At 38.4% G+C, this 24,876-nt stretch overlaps 1 protein-coding gene across 2 annotated transcripts in view; it reads right to left on the reverse strand.

Moving 5' to 3' along the window:
- The window catches only part of tmeff2a (transmembrane protein with EGF-like and two follistatin-like domains 2a), a 122,979-nt gene that overhangs the window by 60,603 nt on the left and 37,500 nt on the right, over positions 1-24,876 (reverse strand). For both annotated transcript variants that reach the window (XM_067603085.1, XM_067603084.1), the window contains exon 3: positions 15,381-15,510. In XM_067603085.1, coding sequence (XP_067459186.1) covers positions 15,381-15,510 — 130 coding nt within the window. The remainder of the gene's footprint in view (positions 1-15,380; positions 15,511-24,876) is intronic.

The following is a 24,876-nucleotide window of genomic DNA, read 5'->3' on the forward strand; positions in this document are numbered from 1 at the left end:
TTTTTTTTGGACACACACAGAGGGAGGGAGACTACAGCCGAAAGAAACAAACTGAAACAAAATGTAAAATTCCATTAAAAAGTTACTTTACTGGAGCTCAGTGCTCAGCACAGAACACACAACACAAAAGAGCAGCAATGCACAACCTGTTGTTTTTCACACAACTTTACCTTTCTTTGTCCTTCAGTGGTCCCTGCTTAGTTTTTCCGGACTTTTAATGGTTCACAGCAGGTCTGGTCCAGTGTGACATGACGTATTAGCCAATAGCCTACTACATAGGCTTTATATTATTTTTTATTATTTACAGAAAGAATAAAACACTAATAAAAAGCGTTTTATTACCAACATAAATTTGTCGAAAACGTATTTAATGTTAGAAAAAAATCTTCAACACTGCTCTTTGCTGCCTTTCTACTGTTTTTGAATCGGCAGAATTACAGTGACCTTGGAACATGTGGGACACTAAATGTGCAGTGTTTCATGAAAAGGCTTAGTTTGAGGGATCAGGCTAAAGTCAGGAGGGGTTCATGGGAGATCAATAAAAACCTTTCGTATCTGTACAAGGGCAGAGGTTTGAGGAGAGAACGACTCGCAATAGAAAATAGAACAAAATGACAAGGGAGACGGGCACAAGGGTAGTTTTCTGCTCGCTTGTTTGTCAAATGAAGGGTCACAAATGAGATACAACACAATTTTATTTTGTGAGAAGCTCTGAAGAGCAAATGAGGGAGAAAAGTAAGGATGGTTAAATCCATGGACAATAGATGATTGAGGTGTTTTTTTTTTTAGATTTGGAGCAATTGATTAAAGGATGAGAGAAGCAGTGAGGAGGATTGAGGAGAAACTCTCTGGTGGAAATGTTATTAACCTTACTGTGCTGCTTACACCAGAGGCTATACTGCATCGCATAGATAGGCTACTGTACACACACACACACACAGACACACACACACACACACATCACTATCTGCTTAAATAAGGCTTGAAAGTTAGGAGGAAGAAGAAGAAGAAGGAGAACTTCAAATCACACACAGCAACGAGAGACAGGTTATATGTTTATTTACTCACATCTAAATCTGATTTTTTACTGAAAATCTTTTATTTGCAGCTTCCAAGGCTACAGTGTCTGTCTGGGGTGATATACTGCAAGTTGCCATGTTTGGAATTATGTTCCATCAAAGTATAACTTGACAAGTACATTTTCAATTCAGCAGAACACATGGGTTTTAAATCTACTGACTTCAGGGGTTAGTGGAAAGCAGGATTCAGCAGAACTTTTACTGACCAAATAGCTCTCGAGCTACAGCTCAGTATTCCTAGAAATTAGGTCCATACATACATACATACAATTATAGATAATTTTGCATGTTATGTTTTACATCTAGAGCCGAAACGTAGAAGAATGATCTGCAACCGGTTTTCTTTTTGAACTGTCTCAGCTTTTCAAATGATAATATTTGTTTGTTTAGATATTAAATTGAATACTTTTGGATTTTGGATTACTGGTTGGACAAAACAAGACACATGAATATTTCAGCTTGGGCTTTGAGATATTATAATGAAAATATTATAAAATATTTTTGAAAATCTCATGGACCAAAGGTTTAATCAAATAATCAAGAAAATAATTAACAGGTTGATAATCATTAGTTTTTATGTCCAATGGCAATGTTTAGTCCCAATGTGGAAAGTAAGAAGGTGGTAGGTTTAAAGGTAGCATGTCTTAACTTCTGCAGTCTGATATAAACCAATTAAATGAGTATTTTCCAAAGTTAGTCCTTTTATTTTATTTTTCAAGTAGCGCTGGCCTTGGAAGCATATACAAAGAAGGAATTTCACACTAAACATTGCAACTTTGAAAGATACCCACTTGACTTGTCTAACTCAGACTGCTGAAGTATCATATTATCTTCAGCTGAACTGAATGCATTTTCCACAGAACAAGGACTGTGAATTTTTTCCATCATCACTTTATAGCTTTAGGAAGGGATCTATTTTTACGGCCAGTATATGGACACAAGGAACAATTACAGCAACCAAAAACCCTTTTAATGTACTATATATGGGCATGTCAGTATTGTTTTAAAAATAGACTTAACCATAATACCGTAACCATATTTTATATAACTGCAATTGTTATCTAGCCTTAAATATAGTTGACAAATGCAGATATTGCAGTAAACTTATATTTAAAAAAAAAATGTTGGCGCTAGACAAAAAAAAAAAAACGTCCTTGAAAAAGATCTTGAATCTCTATTGGAGTGCTGCCCTACAGCTTATCTTGACCTCTGACCTCCCTAGAGGAAAGCAAGCAAAAAGATCTTCCTACAGTGATCAATAACAGATTAGATTATCGTTACTTAAAGTACTTACTTTGAATTCAGACAGAATTTGCAACAAATTAGCAATGACAAGGCATAGATTTTTTTTTTGTATGCAGAGACTGAGTGGCATATTGATGACTTCACCTGTACTATGTGAGATCCTGTTGTGCCACATGTTAAACTCTACATACATTATGGTGCATTAATGTCATCATGATGGATTTCTGCAAAGCACCTGTTTTATAATACATTTAATGCAATTATACTGGCTCTCATTCAGCTTTTGGTCTGAGTGTACTACTTGAACCATCAGCCAAACATATGGCACATGTCATCTGTTAGAGCTCAGGCACTGCAGTCTCACAAAATAGTAATTAAACTTGTCATCAACATTTTATAATTGTGTCAATTAAAGCTTCTCCTGCTTCCCCATTTAATTATTTCCTGGAGGTTTAAAAATGCTATGTTAGCACTTGCCTTAGCTCAACTCCATAGCTCCTTTGGGCAAAATAGACTCCTTGGTTTGTTTTGCTTCACTAAGCTAATGCTTAACTGCTCCTCCTGATGCAGGTTGAGCCCTTGATGTGATAGAAAAGTGGCATCATCCTGTGCTAATAAGCTTTCATTGGCATTTTACCGCTGAGATCTCTTCCTGTTATTGACTTCTAAATCAGAACTTCCTTATCTGTCAATGACATGAAGGTAATAAAGACTGGGGTTAACTTGAATGAAACAAGTGTAAATTTGCTTTTTCATCTGACAGATGTTGCACTGGAAAAAGTCAATAATGGGCTGTAAGATGTCACACAACTAAACCTCTGTGATATAATATTGTGTGTAATGCGTGCACTTTTTATAGCATCAATTACAAGATGGTTTTCCACGAGAGGGCTATAGGGTATCAAATCCTGTTTGTCTATATCCCTCAGTGCTGCCACTTAGCATGAAACTGGCAACTCAGCAGGCCTCCTGTTTATTGTTTGGAATGACAGCAGACTAACGTCTGGCCTCTTGGCCTCAGCAGCATCCAAGAAGGTTAATGAGGGCACATGAAACTGGTGGCTGCTTGGTTTAGTACACATAAAGCAGGATCCTGCAGGTGTTTCATGTATATAAAGATTTTAAATATGGATAGAAATGTATAAATACTTATCTTCCTTGTTAACTACTGTAGAGGTGAGCTAAAGTCTCCCAAACCCCTTTGGATTCCAGTTCAGTACTGGCTAGAAAAAGTGGCTGTAACATAGCTTTGTGGATACTACTGACAAAGAGCAATCTGTCCCAAAAAGGAATACCACAGAAGTCATGGGGGCCACTAGAAAAGGGTGTCAACACTTCTGGCTACCCTAGCAAACAACTGACATCACATGAAATATGTAAATCAACCATTACATTTTCTCTTTTGAGAAAATTAGATTTTTTTTTTGTTGAGAAAACTAGAAAAATGCTCTTCATTGTCCGATTTTCATTGTACAAAAAACATTATCAAAGTGAGGTTCAAAGTTCATTCTTGACCTTGGAAACAGCAGTTAAGAAAACAAGGTCATTACAGGGTCCATTTAGTATCTCCTCTGGAACCTTTTGCTTATATCACTTGATCATTTGGCACCCAGTCGACATGGAACTGCAGATGCAGATGTTTCTGGCTAATAGATAGATGGCACAAAAGGTGCCATCTATCCTTAAAAGGCACCCTACTGTGAAGTGACTTATCATTCATGCTGGAACAAATGACATCTCATGTTGGCAATCTTTGTTAATCTTTTTAATGTTATTCGTACATCCCACACTGGTCAGGTCTTAATTTCTGGTCCCACTCCTGTGTCTCGCCATGGCAGAGTGCTTCAGTAGGCTGCTGAGTATTCACACTTGGTTGTCCTCAATCTGTGCCAAGTACGACGTGGGCTATATTGACAACTTCTTATGGAATTGTGACAAACTTCTTTTTTTTTTTTTTTGGCAAAAGACGACGGTCTGCACCTCAGTGCAAGAGGGTCACACATGCTGACAAACAACATCCTGTACAGTCTTCATCACACGTGTCCCCTTGTCCAACAGTAAATGACGTCACCAAAACAACAAACTAGCGGTGGACAGTTCTGCCTGTACATATGATCCCACTCACTGTAACAGCGCAGATCAATCTAGTTTAAATAGCTTTCCTGTTCTCCCACTTCTATTCCTGTTAGCATTTCTGATAGGTCAATTACCATAAACAGAGCTATTTCTAAAGCTAATTTTCATAACCTTATCCCCATCATTCTCAATCATACTACATCACACCCCAGGCCTACCTCATATGCTCTTAATTTTGCTTTATTGAATGTCTGTTCCCTGACCAATAAGTCATTTATGGTCAGCACACTTATTGAGGATAATGACCTTGATGCTCTTTTTATTACTGAAACATGGCTAGATACAAATAATTTCTTCACACTGTGTGAGGCATCATCCCCCAATTTCTGCACGCTGCAAGGCAGGGCAAATGTGGTGGGGGAGTAGCAGCTATTTCCTCTGATTCTCTAACCTGTCTTTAGGTCTCACTTGAAAAGTACCAGAGCTTTGAATGTCTTACTGTCAATCTACAGTGTGACATGTCATTCCTGTTTCTGATAATGTACCGACCACCTAAATACAACTCTGAATTCATGAGTGATTTTGCAGATCTGCTATAAAATATCTGTATTGACTACACCAAAGTAATTATTTCTGGTGATTTCAACATTCACATCGATAATTCCACAGCGTTCTCCACAGTCTATTTTAATGCGTTATTAGAGTTGTTTGACTTGACCCAACATATTAAGGAGCCAAGTCATCAGCACAGACACATACTTGTCATTTCTATGGGTATTGATATCAGTCAGAGTAAGCACTGTCAATGATGTTGCACTGTTGGACCATTACTGTGTTTTCTGCTAACCGAACCATCACCAGGTGACATGTCAAGAAACGGTAGTTCTGTGAAACATCACGTTAGTCTTTTCAAACTCACTTTCTCTGTGCAAAGTCATCCTGGTTGCCTTTATCTGAGAGTAGAAGTTGTGATGACCATGCCAATCGCTGTAATTCTCTTCTGTTAGACAGTATCAATAATGCTGCACCACTAAGATCTAAAAGAAATCTCTAGCAAATGTAAAGCCCCGTAGAGAAATGCTGAGATCATAAAGCAGCTCAAAAGAGACGAAAGGCCGAGAGGAGGTGGAGAAAATCAAAACTGCACGTTGACTGGGATATTTTCAAAAACACCCTCAGGAACTACAACAGAAGCTTGAAACAAGCCAGAAAAGAATTCTTCTCAAGTCTTATTGACACCCACAAAAACGATCCAAAAGCCTTTTTCTCAACTATTGATAAACTCATTAGCCTCTTGCCTGCTGTTTCTTCTGTTACTTTCTCAACCACCAAATGCAATGAATTTGCATCATTTTTTTAACAACAACAACAAAAAAAAAACATCAGGTGCAATATCCCAAATACAATCTTCACTGCTATGACATACCTCCACCTACTGTGTGCTAACGGTCTCGAGCATTTCTCCACTGTAGACTCCAGAGATCTCACTGATGCTATAAATCATCTTAAGGCCTCTACCAGCCCCCTCGATCCACTTCCAGCATCCTTTTTAAAATCTGTTTTTAATTTTTTAACAGATGACATCTTGTCAGTAGTAAACTGTTCTCTTCAGACTGGTATCTTTCCCCTTGCATGAAAACTGCTGCCAGTTTAGACCACTTCTAAAAAAACAACAACCTGGACCCAAACACGCTTAGCAACTACAGGCCAATCTCCAACCCCACCTTCCTGAATAAGATCATTGAGAAGGTTGTATATCAGCAACTATACTGCTATCGTACAGATAATAATATTTATAATAAATTCCAGTCTGGCTTCTGCATGTCTCATAGCACAGAAACTGCTCTTTTTCTGTAAAAGTTGTTATAACATGAGGATCAACAACGACAATAAAAAAACCTCAGTCCTAATACTCCTAGACCTAAGCTCTGCATTTGACACCATGGATCATGGGATTCTTCTGGAAAGGCTATGAACCTGGGTGGGTCTGTCTGGCACGGTTCTCCATTGGTTTGAATCCTACCTGCATAATCGAGATTTCATTGTCACACTTGGGGACTTCCACTCCAACAGACACAAATTAGTGTGCAGGGTCCTGCAGGGCTCCATCCTGGGTCCTCTTCTATTCAAGCTCGATATGCTTCCCCTCGGTTACATTATCAGCAAACATAACATCAGCTACCGTAATTATGCCGATGACACGCAGCTTCTCATCTCACTATCCACTGGTGACTTCCAACCCATAAACTTTCTAGTCAGCTGCTTGGAAGAAATCAACCACTGAATGGCAGCAAACTTCAGCTTCACCTTCAGCTGAAACAGGAGAAAGCAGAGATTTGGTTGTAGGCGCTAAAGCCCAGAGACATCTGGTCTGTGAGTACCTGGAGTCCAGATCACTAAATATAAAAACCAGGTTAAAAACCTAGGAGTAAACATAGATGATGAACTCAGCTTTAAGGATCATATCAACGACATCACCAGGGTTGCCTTTCTCCAACTCAGAAACATTTCCAGAATCAGAGGCTTTCTTTCCCAATCTGACTCAGAGAAACTCATGCATGCATTTGTCATGAGCAGGCTGAATTATTACAATTCTCTGTAGATTACAATTTATCCATAACTCAGTTGCATGAGTTCTATCCAGGTTAAAAAGATCAAACCATATAACACCAGTCCTCCAGAACCTACAGTGGTTACCTGTTTTTCAGAATACAATTTTTGTTTGTCAGAATACAATTCAAAATCCTCCTTTTGGTTTACAAAGCACTTGCTGGTCTGGCTCCACAATACATCTCAGACATGCTGTCAGTTTATAAACCCAGAAGATCTCTCTGGTCACAAGGTGGAAATCTCCTCCATGTGCCTAGAGCGCTTTCAAAGTCTGGTGAGATGGCATTCAGTATTTATGCACCTAAAGAATGGAACAGTTTGCCTGCTGAACTTAGACTTCCTCCAACACTGTTGGAGGAAAAAACTAAAGACCTTCCTTCCTCACTCAAGCATTTTCTTAAATGAACACACCGTATTTGTACAGTATGTGTGTATGTATATGTGTTTTTATGTGTATGTATGTATGGATGTTTCTGTTTATTTGCAAACTTTTGATGTTTTATTTTTTTATTTTTTTATAAAGCACTTTGAACTGCTTTTGTACGACATGTTCCTATACAAATACATTTGAATAGAATTGAATATTCAAATTTCTATTGTTTTGAGCACTAAAAAGAATTCTCATCAATGTTAGTTTATAAACTGAGTTTAAAGAATCCATAAAGCAGCTTGGATCAATATTTTTTTTTATTAAAAATTGATCAAATGACTAAGTGTTATGTGAAAGGCATCACATAGTGACAAACCCACAGAGCATTATCACCTCACTGTGCAAATTCCCTAGGCCCTTTAGAGCATTTTAATATATTTTAGCTCATTGGTTTAGGTTTTTACAGCTTGCAATTTTACTCTTGTCTGCATAATTTCCAGATGCAACAGGGAGCTGTTCAGAGATGAAGCTCAGATAAACCCACTGCTCTGTAAACTAGTTGCTCAGCACCAAACAGCAGACAAAGTAAGTGACCAGCTGGTGAACACAGTGGAGCATATAGCAACTACAGAACCAAATATCTTTCTCAGAAGCTGGTGGAGACCAACACAGAGCTAAAAGGAGAGTGAATATTGGACTAACATTCATTATGTGACTAGAAACATGACGTCAAATAAATACTACTGTTGCTTTGTGTCTGCTAGATGTAAAAGCAGGTGTGGCCAAAAAATAAATGACTTCAGGTTTAAGTCTTAAAAGACCAACTTGTAACTTTACTTTGTAATAGTCCTCAAAGTGCCTATAATAAAACAAGGAGAAGAAAAACAAAAAAGAATTCAACATCTACAATTTCTTGACGACTGGGCAAACTCCATCTGCTGATGAAGATCATGTTATATGATCTTAAGTTCCAGAACAGCTACTAAATTGACCTTGTAGTGAGATTGTTTTCTCAACACTAACAATGAAATAAGATGAGTGGAGTGTCAGTTACATTAAGATATCTTCCACCAAGTTTTCCCCCAGAGATGTCTGCTCCATGAAATTTTTCACCCTAGTAAGGGAAACAAGTATTGGCGCTGTCGAGCTGCCATACAGTACATCCATTACACTGTGTACTGTTGCTGCTAATGGGATTTTGGAAGATGGAAATGGAAAGGAGGACAGGGGGAAGTGAGAGAGAGAGAGAGAGGAAGAGAGAGAGAGAGAGAGAGAGAGAGAGAGGTTTTGTTGCAATACATGTTGCAGGCTTTAGTAAAGTGGCTTTGATGCTTGCATTCCTTCCTGTTAGATGCTCATATCACTGGTATTCAAGATAATTTTAGCATATTCCTACTGCTGCTCAATTTGAGTTAGCTTAGCTGAGAGTCTCAACTAAATGCCTAAGTGGTGAAGAGAGCAGAGAGGAAACACTTCCAAAGTAGCTGCCTGCCATGCTTTTCCACATGAAAGGTTTGTGTGTAACACTTGGTTATGTAAGAAAGCTCCCACACAGCAAGTTTGTTTAACTTTCAAATGAGACACAAGCATTTCTAACTTTTTCACCTGAGAATTTGTCCACCTCCTGTGAGAGCTATTTTCTAGCTGCCCTTGGCCTTTTAGAAGCTACCAAAAAACAGAGCCCAATAATGCTCATATTATGACTGTTGATTACATATTCATTCACAGATCAGTGAAAAATTAATGTTACCGCGCATTGTATGTAAATATACGCCAGATCTCAACCCAAGTGATTCTGGAGCAACTTGTTAAACAGCACTTTCCACAGCCATCATCAAAACAACAAATTATGGAATATATAATAATAATATATAATAATATAATATATACAACCACGACTTGAAGTTGAAGCAAAGTGCAAGTCCCTTAAAGTGCAATATCACTGACAGTCTGAAGATGCTGGTTCCAAAAAAACCCTGGCTCTAATAGACTCCCATTCAAAACGTGTCAACTTCTCTCATGTAATACTAAGTCAATGCGTTTTTTCAATGATTGGTTGATGATTGGTCTCAATCTCTAACTTTGGGCCCTCTAATAAGTGTGCTGGTGGTCATATTGGAAATTATTGCTCTGTTAATAAGATTTAAAGAGGAATAGTCTTTATATCTTGCTACCAGCTGTGAAGAATTGACAGCTGTGATTGACAGTTCGTTCTCTGACTTGCACTGAGTTGGACTATTGTTGCAATATTTGGTAAGTTTAATGTTACTTGATAACGATACCTGCTGTGTTAGTTAATTAATTTTAGCAGAAGTCTGCATCACTCGGTGTTCCCGCTAACTTAGCTTTAGCTTCAGTCTAAGGTAGCAGGGTGTGTTTCCAGAGTGTGAAAGGAAACACCCCACACTCCTTATTTGGAAGGTCCTGGCTCCAAATGGATAAGATGGCACTGAATGTAAGCAGCAACTCTGGGCTTCAAACTGGCTCCAGTGCAAACCAGTGGGTGACATCATGCCCTGCTACATTCAATTTTATATGCAGTCTTTGTTAGGTGCATACAATACCACTTCACACCTCTCAGAAGGGATTTTGCACCTTTTTAATTTGTTTTTTTCAATAAGGAAACTCTATTTCCCTCAAAATCAGAATAATTTCCAACCAGGAGATTGAATGGAGTGGTCTTTAATTTTTAATAATTCTCTTTATAATGGCATAATAATGTTGTTTTTTAGTAATTTAAGGGAAATGTTGAAATGTAGCATGCAAAATAAACATCACTTCACTTAGAAAAAGAGTGAGTAGGCTCACACTGGCATGAAATGCATCTCACCACTGCAGCATTACATTCACACTGAAGTACAGTTGTTTACTGTGTCCTTGTTCTGGATAAATGCCAATGTACATCTGAGTGGAACACGAGACAGAGGAGAGCATATAGAGAGAGCCACTGTCATGGTCTATTTGTCAGAATACAGCACCACAAAAACATCCTTGTTTGAACTGTGCATTAAGTTCTCAAAAGTCCTGCTTGTTGCATGGAAGAAAAGGGTCTTTATCCTTTTCTAATTCAAAAGATATCGAAATCCATATCACACACACTGGCTTACACTATCACATGTCTTGAACAGGACCTCACACACAACTCACAAACAAGCAATTTAGAGAACAGCTGGACATTTCATGTGACTCTGCAAACCTCTCACTGGCACACAGACACCACTACTGTTACTGCAGTAACATTTTCACCTCAATTTCCACATGTTCCCTCTGCTGAGCTGTGTCCATTCAAGGGGCTTTTAATGTACTTCTGCCTGTCAGTGAGTGTAACTGAGTCAGCGACTGCTCAACTCAAGCCAGCGCTATTATCTTAGTTTAAGCAGTGATTCATATATGCCTCAGAAACATCCAACCTTGACAGTGTATTCACTCATTCACAACTAAGCACATTATTCAGAACATGACTCACTAATTGGGAGATTCAGAAAGAATTCCTTTATGGGCGTCAGGGAATGTTTTTTGAAGTATACGCTCATTGATTCGGATTTGTCATCATAGGATTAAACACATAGGCCAAATCTAATTACACATGATCTGATGAAATACGAATGTACGATTTTATATGTGCTTAAAACAACTACAACTATGAAAAGTTATATAAATATGAACATGTAATATAGTCTCTTTAGTCACTGTGGTCATTTCAGAAAGAATGCCCTTACTACACAAGAAACCGGGTATTAAAAAGTTCTACATTGGCAAAGCGATTTCTTTGTTAAAACAGTCACAGCTTATGTTCAGTCATCAGGATGGAAATGTAGTTCCACTTCTGCATATAGAGTGAATTAATATAACAGTTCCCAAACCTTTTATGATCAAGAATCTTTAACTTTATAATACTGCATACTCTGAGCAGCACTACTGGTCTCCACTACACAGCTAATGAAGTAGCTGACCTTTTCCGAATGAAGACGCCCACTCAGCAGCTTAAACACCAAACTATATCAGAAAACAGTAATCCCAATTATGTTAGATCATTATACCAAGTGCTTTTTTTCCTTACCAGCCAATAAAAAAAGATGAAAACAACAGGCCACCAATGGAAAGGATATAGAAAACAATTTCCTTCAAAAAAAGTTGTTGTCTAAAAATGGTTATTCTCTACATATTAAGGATAATCTACAATAAAACATGAAAATATTGTTATCCTTTGAGAAAAAAAATGAGACAGAATGTAATCTCCCCTTGATGTGAAGCAGAAGGCAGTCTGCCTCTGTAGAGTATGTTATTTTTGGCTGGATCGCAACAGCAGGGCCAACCCTACCCATGTGAAAGGCTGTCACTGACTGAGTGATGAAGTTACACCATTGGTCGGCCGAAGCTGGCTGAAGCTAAGTATCCCAGAATGCATTTCGCACCAACCAACAGCAAGCAGCAACGGCAGAGTTAGCAATGACTGCTAGCTCCCTCCCTCTGAGAATATTTTAAAAAATGCAGCAGAGGACTGGACAGGACAACAACAGTTAGGGGGCGTGGCCTCTTGGCTATGTAGTGTGTGGGACAGGTTGAGTAAGGGGACACTGACTGACCACCGCTCAGTGTAGCATGATTAGCAATGTAGAGCTGGTAGTCAGAACTAACCAGCCATGGGCAGCTGCTGTCAGATTCCGCGCAGGAAACACAGAGAGTCCGCTAGAGCTTTAACAGTCAAACGAAGCTCATTCATGGCCCTTTGCAAAAGTTTCTGTGTGGTACCTTTGTTGTAGCTGAGCTAGCGGCTCTGCTATGAGAGGTTCTCCAGTGTGTGTGTGTCTTTGTGGGGGACTGTCCGTATGTAGCCGTTAGGGTGTTAACAGTCTTTTTTATTATAAATTTCATGACGTGGATAAATCCCAAACGGTCGACTCTACGTCAGCATTGGTCTTTCAAGGTTCAGGACTGATTTAAAACAGTAGTTGGCCTGTTGAGCCATTTTCACCCATGAAATGCAGATTTTTATAAATTTGGTTTCAATGTCAATATTAACATAAGCACTGATGTGTTCCATCACAGTGCAGTCATATAATTTTGTTTACAGCTCAAAAACCCGTGTGCAGTACCTCTTCAAGCTGTTGTAATTTTCGTTCTAGGACTGTGAATATATCACTTTATTAGGTTTTTATATTTCTTCAAGTGAGAACAGTGCCACGATTACCTACCGAAGGAGATTGTCATGTGACATTTACATGAGAAGAGAGAATCTGTGTGCTGTCACCAGTAAAACTTACTGTAAATTTCTGCATGTTACATGCATCTCGTGTCTTTTCATGTTCATTTTTTCCTTTATTTTCATGTAAATAAAATAAAAGCAATATAACAAACACATTTACAAATGCAAACTTAACACACATGAAACACACTGTATTGGAGTCATTCACACTTAGCATTAATAATTTACTTGATAGTTACTGCATTAACACTATTTTTCGGGTTGTGGATAAGGTAAGTAATTTTATATGAAACATATAAAAATAGTCTACATCTTAACTCAACCCTTCTTACAACAGCACCATATAGTCTACACCCAAAATCTGGTGCAATGTATTTTCAGTATTTTTAATGTTTTTCTTATGTGTACAGCACTTTGAGTTACAACTACTATATGGAAAAATGCCATACAAATAAATAAACTTCCATTAAAACAAACTTAAAATTAAAAACCCTCTTGCATTGCAGCCATATACTAGGTTTCGACCTAGTCTTATTTATTATAGCAATCATATTACCCTGCCTGTACCAAGGACACTTGCCAGCAATCACAGAATAGTTACAGTTAATGCACATTTTAAAGCTCATACGCTCTTTTAAATAAAAGTTGATGCCAGGAAATTGCTCCAGAGAGTATCTACTGTATATTTAACCAAGATTGACTGCAATCAGACGAATGAACATGATATTCTACCACAAACATACTAAAGCCAGATTCATGCTTCTCTGGCAACTAGTTCCAGCGGCTCTGCTACAGATGTCCCTGGAGTAGGAGTTGATTTATAGGCCAATGGAAGATTTCACATGTTGATTTTGCATTATCAGGCCATGATTCACTACTATTCATTATGTACTGTACCTCAAACTAATTATGTTTAGATTATTTCATTCACTTTGTGGTATGGAGCGACTATGGGAAATATTTCACTGTATATGGCTATGATAAGAAAATACAAATTTGTCTGTCCATTCAAGAGGAGACCATTTCCATGAAATCGTCAAATATCATAATTCCTTCACTTTTGGAGAGCGACAATTGGGATGAGAGGACTGTACTCTCTGCATGGCTTTACAAGATAGTAAAATATGAATATCACTGAGCCTTTCTTCAAACTGATCCATGTTGTCTTTGCAGTAAACAATCTCTATCAGCGTCAGAAATATGTAAGAGGAAACACACACAACACAAGCTAATCAATATCTCCAATGCACTGACACATCCAGTTACATTTTTAAGGCGACACACATTAGCTTGGTGCATCTACCCAACACAGACGCATAAAGTGCCAGTGAATGTCTGCCACCAAACCAGTAACGTTACACCAGCACACACAACAATGGGAACTTTTAAAGAGAAAGATATACCATATGCAACGACATATGGAACACAATGCTTTGAAATATAGTGAATGCCAACAGACAAACAGATTTAAGGCGGATGAGAATGTCATTAGTTTTGAAGATATTTGCTCACAAACTGAACTTTTTTTCCATGATGGAACTACAGGAAAATCAAATATTTGGAGACTGAAGTATCTCATCAAATATTTGATGAGATACTCCAACTGTATACTCCAACTGATACTCCAACTGTGCTATCACTGTAAGGGTGGACTTTGCCAGTCAGGGAATCAATTAAATTAAACTAAACAAAAAACTAAGTCTTGAGAAATTACAAAATATTCAAAAATAAAAGTGTCACTAAGAATATTTAAACTATACTATGCTACACTGTCTGTAAATGGGAGAATTGGCTTGATCTAAACTTTTCAGCACAATATGACTTCTAAATATATGCTTTAGTCATACAGTAAGTACTTATTTAAAAGACAAACAAACAAAAAGAAACCGAGTATTCACCTTTACATCATTAATTACCATTTGAAGACAATAAAAGAGAACATTTCAACACAATCCTGAAAAAAAATGAAATGGCCATCATGATGATGTGTGATTCAGTCATTCAATTTTCTGCTTTGCTGAGCATGCCTCTTGGCAACAGTGTTACAGTAACTCCTGATGACAATTTGGCAAATGCAGAATTATTTGCATTTTATGCCTTTTGACATTTATTTAAACATTATATAACAAAAGGTCAAAGCTGTCAAGCTTTCTTTTAGTTTCTGTTTAATCCATCGTATTTAAAAAAAAAAAAAAAAAAAACCTTGTGTAATTAACTTGTTTAAAACTGCATTGCTCAACAGGCCTCTCGGCCAAATTCTGTTTCCAATTTCTTGTGAGGACATTGTGTGGCTATGATGAAATCTTCATCTGTTCAGTGAGAATACATGTCACTGTCCTTGTAGTTGTGCTTGTTGCATTAGACTTGGGAAAATTACGTCAGTCTGTCACCTCCAGCGATCTTTTTTCATCATGCGTTTTTTTCTAATTCTTTGAAGTAATGCCTCACTTGATAATAACTGAATCCCATCCATTGGAAGCATTTGCATATATTGATGATGATAATATGTACGCCTAAAAAGTGTACCACTATTTACAATGTTGAAATGAATTAGGTTAACATCTAGCCTCCTAGCTCTACATTTGCTTTGTATCATTATCTGCACACTTACAGACTGTGTAGCAAATGTTACCTCCTCTCTTGAGAGTTTTACATTACGCCAGTCTGTTTGTGTATATGTATGTATGTTCAGTGTGTACTGTGGGTGTGCATTTGTATCAGTGCTCCTCTGTGTGTGAGAGGGTTTTTTTTTTGCTTGTGTGTGTATCTGTGTGGCTACTGTAAATGTACATACCAGCAGGACAGGCGCCTTCTGACATAATAAGTACTTCAGACTGCTGCTTACAAGCATCCCTGCGCAGGAAACATTCGTTCTGGTAGTTCTGATTGTTGGAGCCGCACACTGGGGCATAGTCATTGTTGCACTGCAGAGGGGAGAAAAGAGAAGTGGACATTAGAAGAGAGGAGAGAACAGGTACAAATATGGGCACAAAAAGAAGAGCAGGTCATATCAAACTCATCTAAAAAACCCACTGAGTAGTATCCACAAATTAACTTATGCTCATTCAACATCCACATTTTCTGAGTAGATTGTCTGAGGGTAAGTACTACTTAACACTGCTAAGTGTTTAATCATACACTGTATGTGAGTAAAGTAAGGGGTAACTTCATTTCATATAATTTTATACTTGCACATCTGTGATTTTTGATTTAACATGGCACATGACATTAACACAACTTGTATCATTATCATTATTATTATTATTATTATTAATTGCACACTACATATACTGTTTACATTATGAACATTTACAAATTACACTTCATTTCATTCTCTCAATTTAAAATTTAAACTTATAGCAGCTCTTCTCACTAATATGTTTTTCATATTTTTAATTGTAATTTTCTTTTTATATTATTTCAGATTATTTAATTTTGTGTATATTTTTGACTGCTATACACCACAACACCAAGGCAAATTCCTTCTGTGCAAACCTACTTGGCGATAAACCTGGTTCTGGTTCTGGTTCATTAATGCCACTTAAACAAAAACAAATGTTACAGTTTTTCTGTTTTCCCTCTTTTTAAATGGTAAAAGGAGAACATATGGGATATCTTACTAACTGTCCTAATAAATACTGAATAAATACAATGCATAACATACAACTACATTTCATTGTGCAATCCTGTAATGTATAATGACAATAAAACTGAACCTTGAACCTTGAAAAAGGAAAATAGAAATAAAAAATGCAACTCCAACTCAAACACACAAAACTTCTTTCAGCCTTAAAAAGAACCCTGTGTGTCGATGACAGAATAGCTTTTTGTTTGATATCAAAAGGCTTCCTTTTCCCGTCTTTTCTGGGAGACATCCTGTCACTCAAGCTGTATCTGTCAAAGTTTTGGGTATGACTGTGTAATACGTAAATAAATGACACATGAAAATACACTAAAAGAGTGCTGTTGTTCAAAGTCCCTTTTGACAGACACCATCAGAGGCCATTCATGTGCAAATGTAGTAGTTCGTGGGGGTTTAAAATTATGTCTGGTTCAAACTTTGAACTGAAAAAACCCCACATCAATTACATATATTACAAAAAAAAAAAAAATCCACTATCACACAATATAATAAAAATCTTATTTCATGCACAGCAGCAGACAAATAAGTGATTAATCAGGGGAGTGTCGACGGTTGGTGTGTGTGTGTGTTTTTAAGCTGTTAAGCATATTTTTGCTGGGAAATTTATTACATATATATTTTTTTATGTATATTTTGATCTTGGTAAAAAAATAAAAATAAAACATGGACCTCATGTATTAAATTATAATTAGACAATAATGGTAAAATAGGTTGTAAATTAAAACCAGAATTACAGAGGAGACATTTTTTTTTTTGCAGAAGCATTACTGTATGCATATAACTACATAGCAATTAAAATATGTTGAAAATAACAGATACAGGATACTTAATCACGTTACAACAGACTGCACATTTGGCGGTTTGACAGATTTATAAATTAGTTTGGAGATTTACAAACTTTCAGTCCACTACACGATGCAAAAACAAAGGGTGTACACATCCATATGCAGATATAAATAACAGTTGGACGTGTCCCTTAGTAGCACTATATTTAATAATGGAAGTGCCTTATCATCACAATGAGCTGAAAATATCACCTGAAAAAGTATTTTCTTAATCTTCCTCTAACTATGAGTGATGGGATCCTACATGAACACACACTAATTTCTGACTATACTACTAAACTAAAGCTTTTTTTTTCTCTCACTCATTTGAAGTGAGCCATCACAAGTGACATCACCCTTTTCAGTTGAAAAAAGCTGATGTCACATAATTCCATGCACCAATCAGGATTTAGCGATATTTTAATTAAAAGTCTGATGACACTTGGTGAGTTTTTTTTGGCCACTGTCAATCAAATCCGATCACAACACACCAGCAAAGTCCTGATGAAATAGAATAGTTTAATATGTAAGACTAAATCCTTAATATATAATACCTAAAACTGTATTTCTTTAACTTTGATGTTGCTTATTTATCCATGAATATTTAATGTTAAGGATTAATCCTTGATATGAAGTCATGTTTTCAGGGGCTTTAATTTAATTCAGAACGGAAAGTGCACAGCCTAAGAAAATTGCACTACCCTTGAGTTTCTCACATAATTCTGATGTTTTTCTTTTCTTTTTTTTTCTTTTTAATTCAGCACCAAGGATTTGCAAGACGTATTTTCTTTTATTAAAGGGTCATATTCACACTGCAAATATCTTCAGAAAAATGGCCAGCATGTACTGTTGCTCATTCCTCTGTTGTTGTTCCACTGGAGCAGTAGGAGGTTAAGTGACTTGCTCAAGGGCACTGAGCAATATAGCTGCTGTGATACAAGAGAACATTACTCATTCATTTCCCCACATGGGTTGTTGGCTACGGAGCAACTCTAGATTTTTCAGATGACTGATGGCACTATATGACTGAGTCTTAAGTTTCCATTTTTTTGGGTGGTAGAGGAGATATATTCATTTGATTCGATATTGATTCGACTATGCTATGCCACAGGAATAACAAACATCATTATTCAATTGAGAAATATCCTCGACTATTCCCGGGTTAGAAGGGATTGTTATCAGAGGTCCAGAAAAATGGTTGCTCCATAGTCACAGCCCCGTAACCTGATTAAATGTAAAAGTGCTGAAAAATGGGCAACATGTGAAAATGTGTTCATGGAGGGTGTGACATCACAAGGACAACAGGCTCACTTGAGAGTCCCCACAGGAGCGAAGGAGCTAAGGAGCTCATGGCTCTTTGTCTCCACTTCTGGTTAAGTCTCTAATGTCCTGACCTGAAATCTGTTCTCTCTGGGCCAAATCAACTGCAACACTACATGGCTTTAACAAAAGGACAGGACTATGGACAGATATTAACACATATGCATCCTATAGTAGACAGAGACAGAGAGTTTTTCTCACCTGAAAACTGAGCTTTTTGAGATCAGTCCCCAGACTTTGTAAATCTGAAAACACTAGCTTTATATTTTAGTGTGGATGGGAAAATAGATCTTACAATACACAACCTATTTGATGTCAAAAAGTCACCAAAAGGTTTTATTACTGTCCTTATCAAACTAATGCTAACGTGTCATGCTGATCATATGTTTTCATATTTGTTCATTAAATTATTTTTAAAACATTTTTTCAAACTTAAAAAGTGTGCTAAACATGCCGTGAATTCACCTCTTCAACTGAAATACAATCGGTCTTCACCTTTATTTTCCTTACCGTCTAAAATCATATCTGCTTTCCCTCATTTTAAACACATTTTGGAAGCTTTTTAATTACTTTTGAGACGAATTCTTATCCATACAATAGCAGGTAGCATTCATGAGACATGACCAAGCACTATTTTATACTTTGTTCTATTGTCTGAAAACACAAAAACAGAAAAATGAAAACAACAAAATCATGAGAGTATAGATGATCACAGAGAGTAGGAGGAGACAGAAAAGACAAATTTAATCAGCTGAGATTCAACAGAGAAACCAGGCACTGTCTGTCCCACTCCTCACCAGATAGTTGTAAACGTTCTTGTTTGCTGTTAGTTGTTTTTTTTCCTATTACGCAGGCATGTCAGTGCGGATGGAGATCTTTATAAAAATCTTCTGAATCCACCAGAGTGGACGCATAGTTTTCACACATAAACTGCATTTTCAGATTTAGCTGGCTTAGTATGAACAATATGTGTGCGCACACACACACACGCGCACACACACATAAGGTCTGATGGCTGCAAGGAGAAGCACAAAAACAACTACACCATTGATTTGGGAACCCAGGAGCATCATAACGATCAAGTGTGAACACTGTTTTTAAGCTGAAGGGGAAAAGACAGCGGAATAGACACACAGGACAGTAAAAGGACTAGGAGGAGTAAAGGATGGAGAGAGAAACTGCACACTGGCTCTTGATCAAAGGGACTGAGATGCAGGAAGGAAAGAGGCTTTATAGAAGACGAAAGGCAAAAATGATGAGTGAAATTGGGATAAGGGAAGATAAGTCGGAGGAAATGGACAAGAGTGAGACAGAAGACTGAGGGGTAGTGAAAGTAAAAGAAAATATAGAAGTCAAATGTAGATGGGCCAGGAAGTGAGTGTGAGAGAGAGAGAGAGAGAGAGAGAGAGAGAGAGAGAGACAGAGCCCTGGCTCAACAAACTTGGCACGATAAAAAAGAACCACAGCGCCTGAAGAAACTGAGGCATACAGGGAGGAAAAAAAAGAACATCATAAAATAAAAAAGAACAAGAAGAAGAAGAAATGGGGACACAGACAGAAAGAGGGAGAGAGATAGAAAATCCCCTCAAAGGAGAGCGAGAGAGAGAATGAAAAAATGGCAACCCCACAAAGGCGCTTGGAATAGCTTACTGCGGGGCTCGCGCTTTTTGCCATCCTCTATCCTTTCCTCTGTCTCCCACCCTCTCACACTCTCTCCCATCTGGCTCAGGCTTTTCTTAACCTGGGGACTCTCACTTTATGCCAGGCATGATGCAACGGAAGGGAAAGCTGCCCGGCAGAACCCTGCGGGTGTCTTTTAAGAGTGCCTTCTTTTCCGTGAAACTCCCTCCACCCTCCTTCCCCCCCCCACCCTCCACCCCATCTCTTGATCTTCCCCTGTATTTGGCTCTCACCCTGTGGAAAGGAGAGAAGTGATGAGAGGATGGGGGATTTAAAACCTCCCGTCTCCCTAAGAGGAGGTGCAAGACACGGGCTGCAGCTGTGTGTAAATTACAGTCTCATCCATAAATACTCATACACCGGTGTAAAAAAAAACAATCCTGTGTCTTATGGGCCTCTTAAAACATACTGTGTGTGTCCCTTTCATAATTTAGGTGAGGCACACCAAAAATGAGCGACATCACGACTGACCTTTCTTCCTCCATTTTAGACCGATCTTCAACTTGTCTTCTTGAAATAAAGCTGACACTTATCTGCAAACTTCTTATTTATTCATCCGAGAATCTTAATGTGACAGTGAGGGAGAGAGTGAGCTGAGGTTATGGATTTGCAACTTGTTCCTAGCTTGTATTTCCTCACAAAGGGCTTCTTTACACAGCACATGACCATAATAGAGACAAAGGCGTTCTTGTTATAGCCTTTGTCAGGCTGCTGAGGCTTTGATCTTTTCCTTCCTAACCAGTAGCGTGTGATGTCGGCACTCTGAAAATTTAAGCTTCGTCAGATGTTGCACTTTACTGTAAGTCAGTACAGATGACTGTCAGCTAAATGTAAATGAAAAAGGACAAATGTGTGTGAGAGATAGGGCAATTCTCATGTGAAGAAAGATTTGGGAGTAGAAGTCATTATGTTAATGAGAGGGGGGGGGGTGGGGGGGGTGAATGAGACAGGGGGATAGACAGAAGGTGAGAGAATTTGATCCACCATAATTCTCTGCAGACAGGGAAGTGGGGGCCAGTGGCCAGGGCCATATGGCGTGGCCTTATGTGCCCGCTGGCTCGGGCTTTGCAAAAGTCGCAGACACTGCCCCACACCTCTGCTGTGACAAAACCTGGACAGTTGCGTGGCGTCTCAACCAAGAACACAGTGACAGCTGAGGTGTTGATGGTCCTGGTTTAGCAAAAAAAATTAAAGGATGAATCCATGTGTATTCATGCAGGCAGACTTAACCACAGATGCACCTGGTCATAGATTTCTGCTCTACGGTGTTACATTTGCAGCATGTTTGGATTATTCAGCCAGTTTCTACTCTTCATCCAAGCCATTTCAAATCCCTTCCCACCCATTCTGGTTTTTTGACATGAGAAATATAGTTTCCACAAACCTCCTGCAGGGGCTGCTGTGGTTCTGCCTACCCTCAACTCCCTTCATCTGAGCTCCAAAAACTAAGCTTTGGGACTGCAGCCAGGACCTGTTGTCTCCCTACCTGCCTGCCTATGATCGCTGCATCACACACACATACACATACACATACACCTACACACACACACGCATGCACACACACACACATACACACACACACACACAATGCAACCGATGCATCCACCATCTTCGTACAAAAAAGGCACCCGCGCCTTACGAGGTCACAACACACAACAACCTAGCAAAACAAGCAGAACCATCATCATTCATTCTGTGGCTCTACAGCAGCTCCCAGTGCTGACTTCACCGAGCGTCCGACATAACTGCTGCCTGACAAGGGTGGAACAAAGACAGGTGGTGGGAGGGGAAAGTAGGGGGGAATGCAGAGTGAAAAAACAGGTATGAGAGGGAGGAGGACGTGAGTAAAATGAGGAAAGAAGGAAGGTATACAAGACAGATGACAGGAGATGCAGGGAGGTCTACAAGGTGAAGAGGTAGAGGAGTTAAGAAAGACGAGCTTAAAAGGTGAAAAAAGTGTAAGTGATGGGGGTGATATGAAGATAGCAACGGCAGGAATGAGGAGAACAACGTTGGGGAACGGCCGTGCACAAAGGAAGCCACATGAGAGGAATCCATATGAGTGGGAGACAAAGGAGAGGGGAGATGCAACGTGAAGGCAAGTGCACGCATCAGTGCATGACTATGTAGTGGAGGGAAGAGCATGCCAATTTGAGGGGTAGAGCTCTGCAAAATGCAGCGAGAGCAAACATGACAAGATATCAGCATCAATAAGTGAGAAAACAAATGACTCATCCATCCATCCAATACAGCTCCACTCCAGTCGAATCCTGCAATCTCCACATATACAAAAAGGATCATCATTCCAACCAACGGTTAGTCAGAAATCCTGTGAACTGTGCAGACAGAAGTAACACTGAGGTATGTGTGCAGCACAGTAGAGGGGGTGTCATTCTAAAGTGAGATATTCACTGTAAAAAAAAAAGAAAAATCAGATGATTACTGGATTTAAAGTGGAATATTGGAGACTTGCTCTTAAACTGTAAAAATAATGCACTCGTCTTTATTTAAAAGTGAAAGTTAGATATGATTAATTTGGATGAAAAGTTTAGATGCAAAAATTGGAACTATGAGTCACAACATGAACAACCAAAGCGTATCTCAAAAAGAAATCTACAAAGTGAAATATTTTGTGGGAACAGATAAATATGCAGCTCCCTGACAGCAGCGTTTTAATTTAAGGCAGTTTTAATAAGCAAGTTGAACTTTACTCGTTCTGCCAGTCTTAAAAGGAACATATCATGCTTTCTGTGAGTTCCTGTTATTTTTATACTGTTATGATGTCGGATATCTATGTTAAACATGGTCAAAGGTCCAAATTATAAAGGAAAATGTATGTAAAAATGCTCCCTGAAAGTCAAAAGCCAAGGCTTCAGCCTACTCTCTTGTTGCTAAGATTGTTGCTGATGTTTTTTCTATGGGTTGTTGGCTTTGTCCAGTTAAGAATGAGAAAAAGAAGTGAAATCCTACTACTGCTGTTCGTTTACGTAGCCTCCTGAAGTCTGCTGGGACACAGCTTCTGGAAACTAACCAATCAGAGCAGAGTGGACTCACTGGGAGGAGGGCCTTAAAGAGACAAGAGCTAAAACAGCCAGTTTCATACAGAGGCTGAGCTGAGGGTCTGCATAAAGCGCCAGTTTTTATTATAAGATGAATTAAGAATTTTTTAACAAGTAGAAAAAAATAGTGAAAATACAAACCTGGAAATGTGCTTAATACTTCCCTTTTAAACTTTATTGCCTTCGATTAATTTTTGAGAACAGTGTGGCTGCCACTGAAATCTCATGTCAATATACCTGTATTGATGAACAGTAAAACCTGTAGTGTGTGGAGCCATTAAAGGTCCAGTGCATAGAGTTAGATTTCTCTCTCCCTGATGGAATTGATCTGAAGTTAAACAAAATGTTATAGTTGTCATTACAGTAGACGGTCAACAGAATCAAATAGCAAGAGAAGAAAGAGCCTGAGGCAAAAGATGTGACTGATAAAAGCATTTCAAAGTCTTAATACAGAGGAGCGGATAAAGTTACAGACATTTAAGCCCTTGACTTTTATCAGCACTCTGAGTGTATTGGAATTACTTTCATTAGTGTGCTAATATGATGCAGACTACAGAGTGCACCAATGGAAGACTAAAGAAAGATCTGCTGCTCTGAATAAGCATCTCAAAACACATATATGTACTGGTCAAGCACAACATTTGAACTTGTTAGCTTGATAAAGAATCTCTTTTTGTGAACCAAATGAAAACATTTCAGATAAGTATTGTAGCGTACTTCCCTGTGTAAATTTTGCTCATGTTCACTGTCTTTGTTTATGGACTTGTAGCAGAGCCACTATGTGTCTTAGCCAGTCATGCCATATATTATATATGATTATGTTATTTTCATAATAAATTGGGCTTCCCAGAAAGGTTTTTTGCCTGTATGTCCACAGGTTTTCAACACAGGCAACATCTGTTTATGTTATTCTGTTGATGGATAAAGGAGAGTGTCAGTAATCCAGGGATATATATGCAGATTCGATACCTAGAAGTACAAGGGAAATCTTATTTCTTAATCTGTTATTCTGATTTGGTGTGTTACAAATAAGAATGATGAACTCTCTGTAAGGATGTTTGAATGAACTGCACAAGTAAATAGCACTGAACTCAAATGACTGGTCTTAAACAAACTGACGCCCCTGCGTCTAGACAGGGGACGGAGTTGAACTGTGCAGGGGTGAAATCAGGACAGACATCAAATGTGTACGTGACCATCTCTCTCCATCTCTATCTGTTTGCATATAAGGACAGTCTGTGTTCAGTCTCTTGATGCCATCTCGGTTCAGAGAGACTGCAACCTATTCGGCCGAATAGCGAGACTCTGTCTCTGTTTGCTGATCGCTGTTGGTTGTTCATATTAATTTGACTTGATACTCTGTAATAAATTCCTTAAATCTGAGATCAAGCTCAGTGTTATTAATGAGTCTGTAATTTCTTGTTCCTCACCACACAGCAAGATATTTTTGCCTCTACAAGGAGAACTTCAGTATGACTCTGAGGTAAAATAAGGAGCATATTTTTTCTACGATTTCCGTTGATGGACCTCAGAGAGTATAAGTCACACAGAATAGACACTATCTTCTCTTTGTGTTAAGATTTTACTGATGCTGAGAAGAAGTGCAATATTGCAAATTGGGCACTCCGGGTTACTAGATAAAAGCTACTTTATAGTCTATCAGTCAAGTCAGTGTAAAGTGGCAACATAGGTGTTTGCAAAAAGCTTTCTAAGTTCCTCATGGGGTATCCAAAAATGTTTCCCACTCAGCTGGGAGTCCCTGAT

This window comes from Thunnus thynnus, chromosome 11 (genome assembly GCF_963924715.1).
Source record: "Thunnus thynnus chromosome 11, fThuThy2.1, whole genome shotgun sequence".
Taxonomy (NCBI): Eukaryota; Metazoa; Chordata; class Actinopteri; order Scombriformes; family Scombridae; genus Thunnus; species Thunnus thynnus.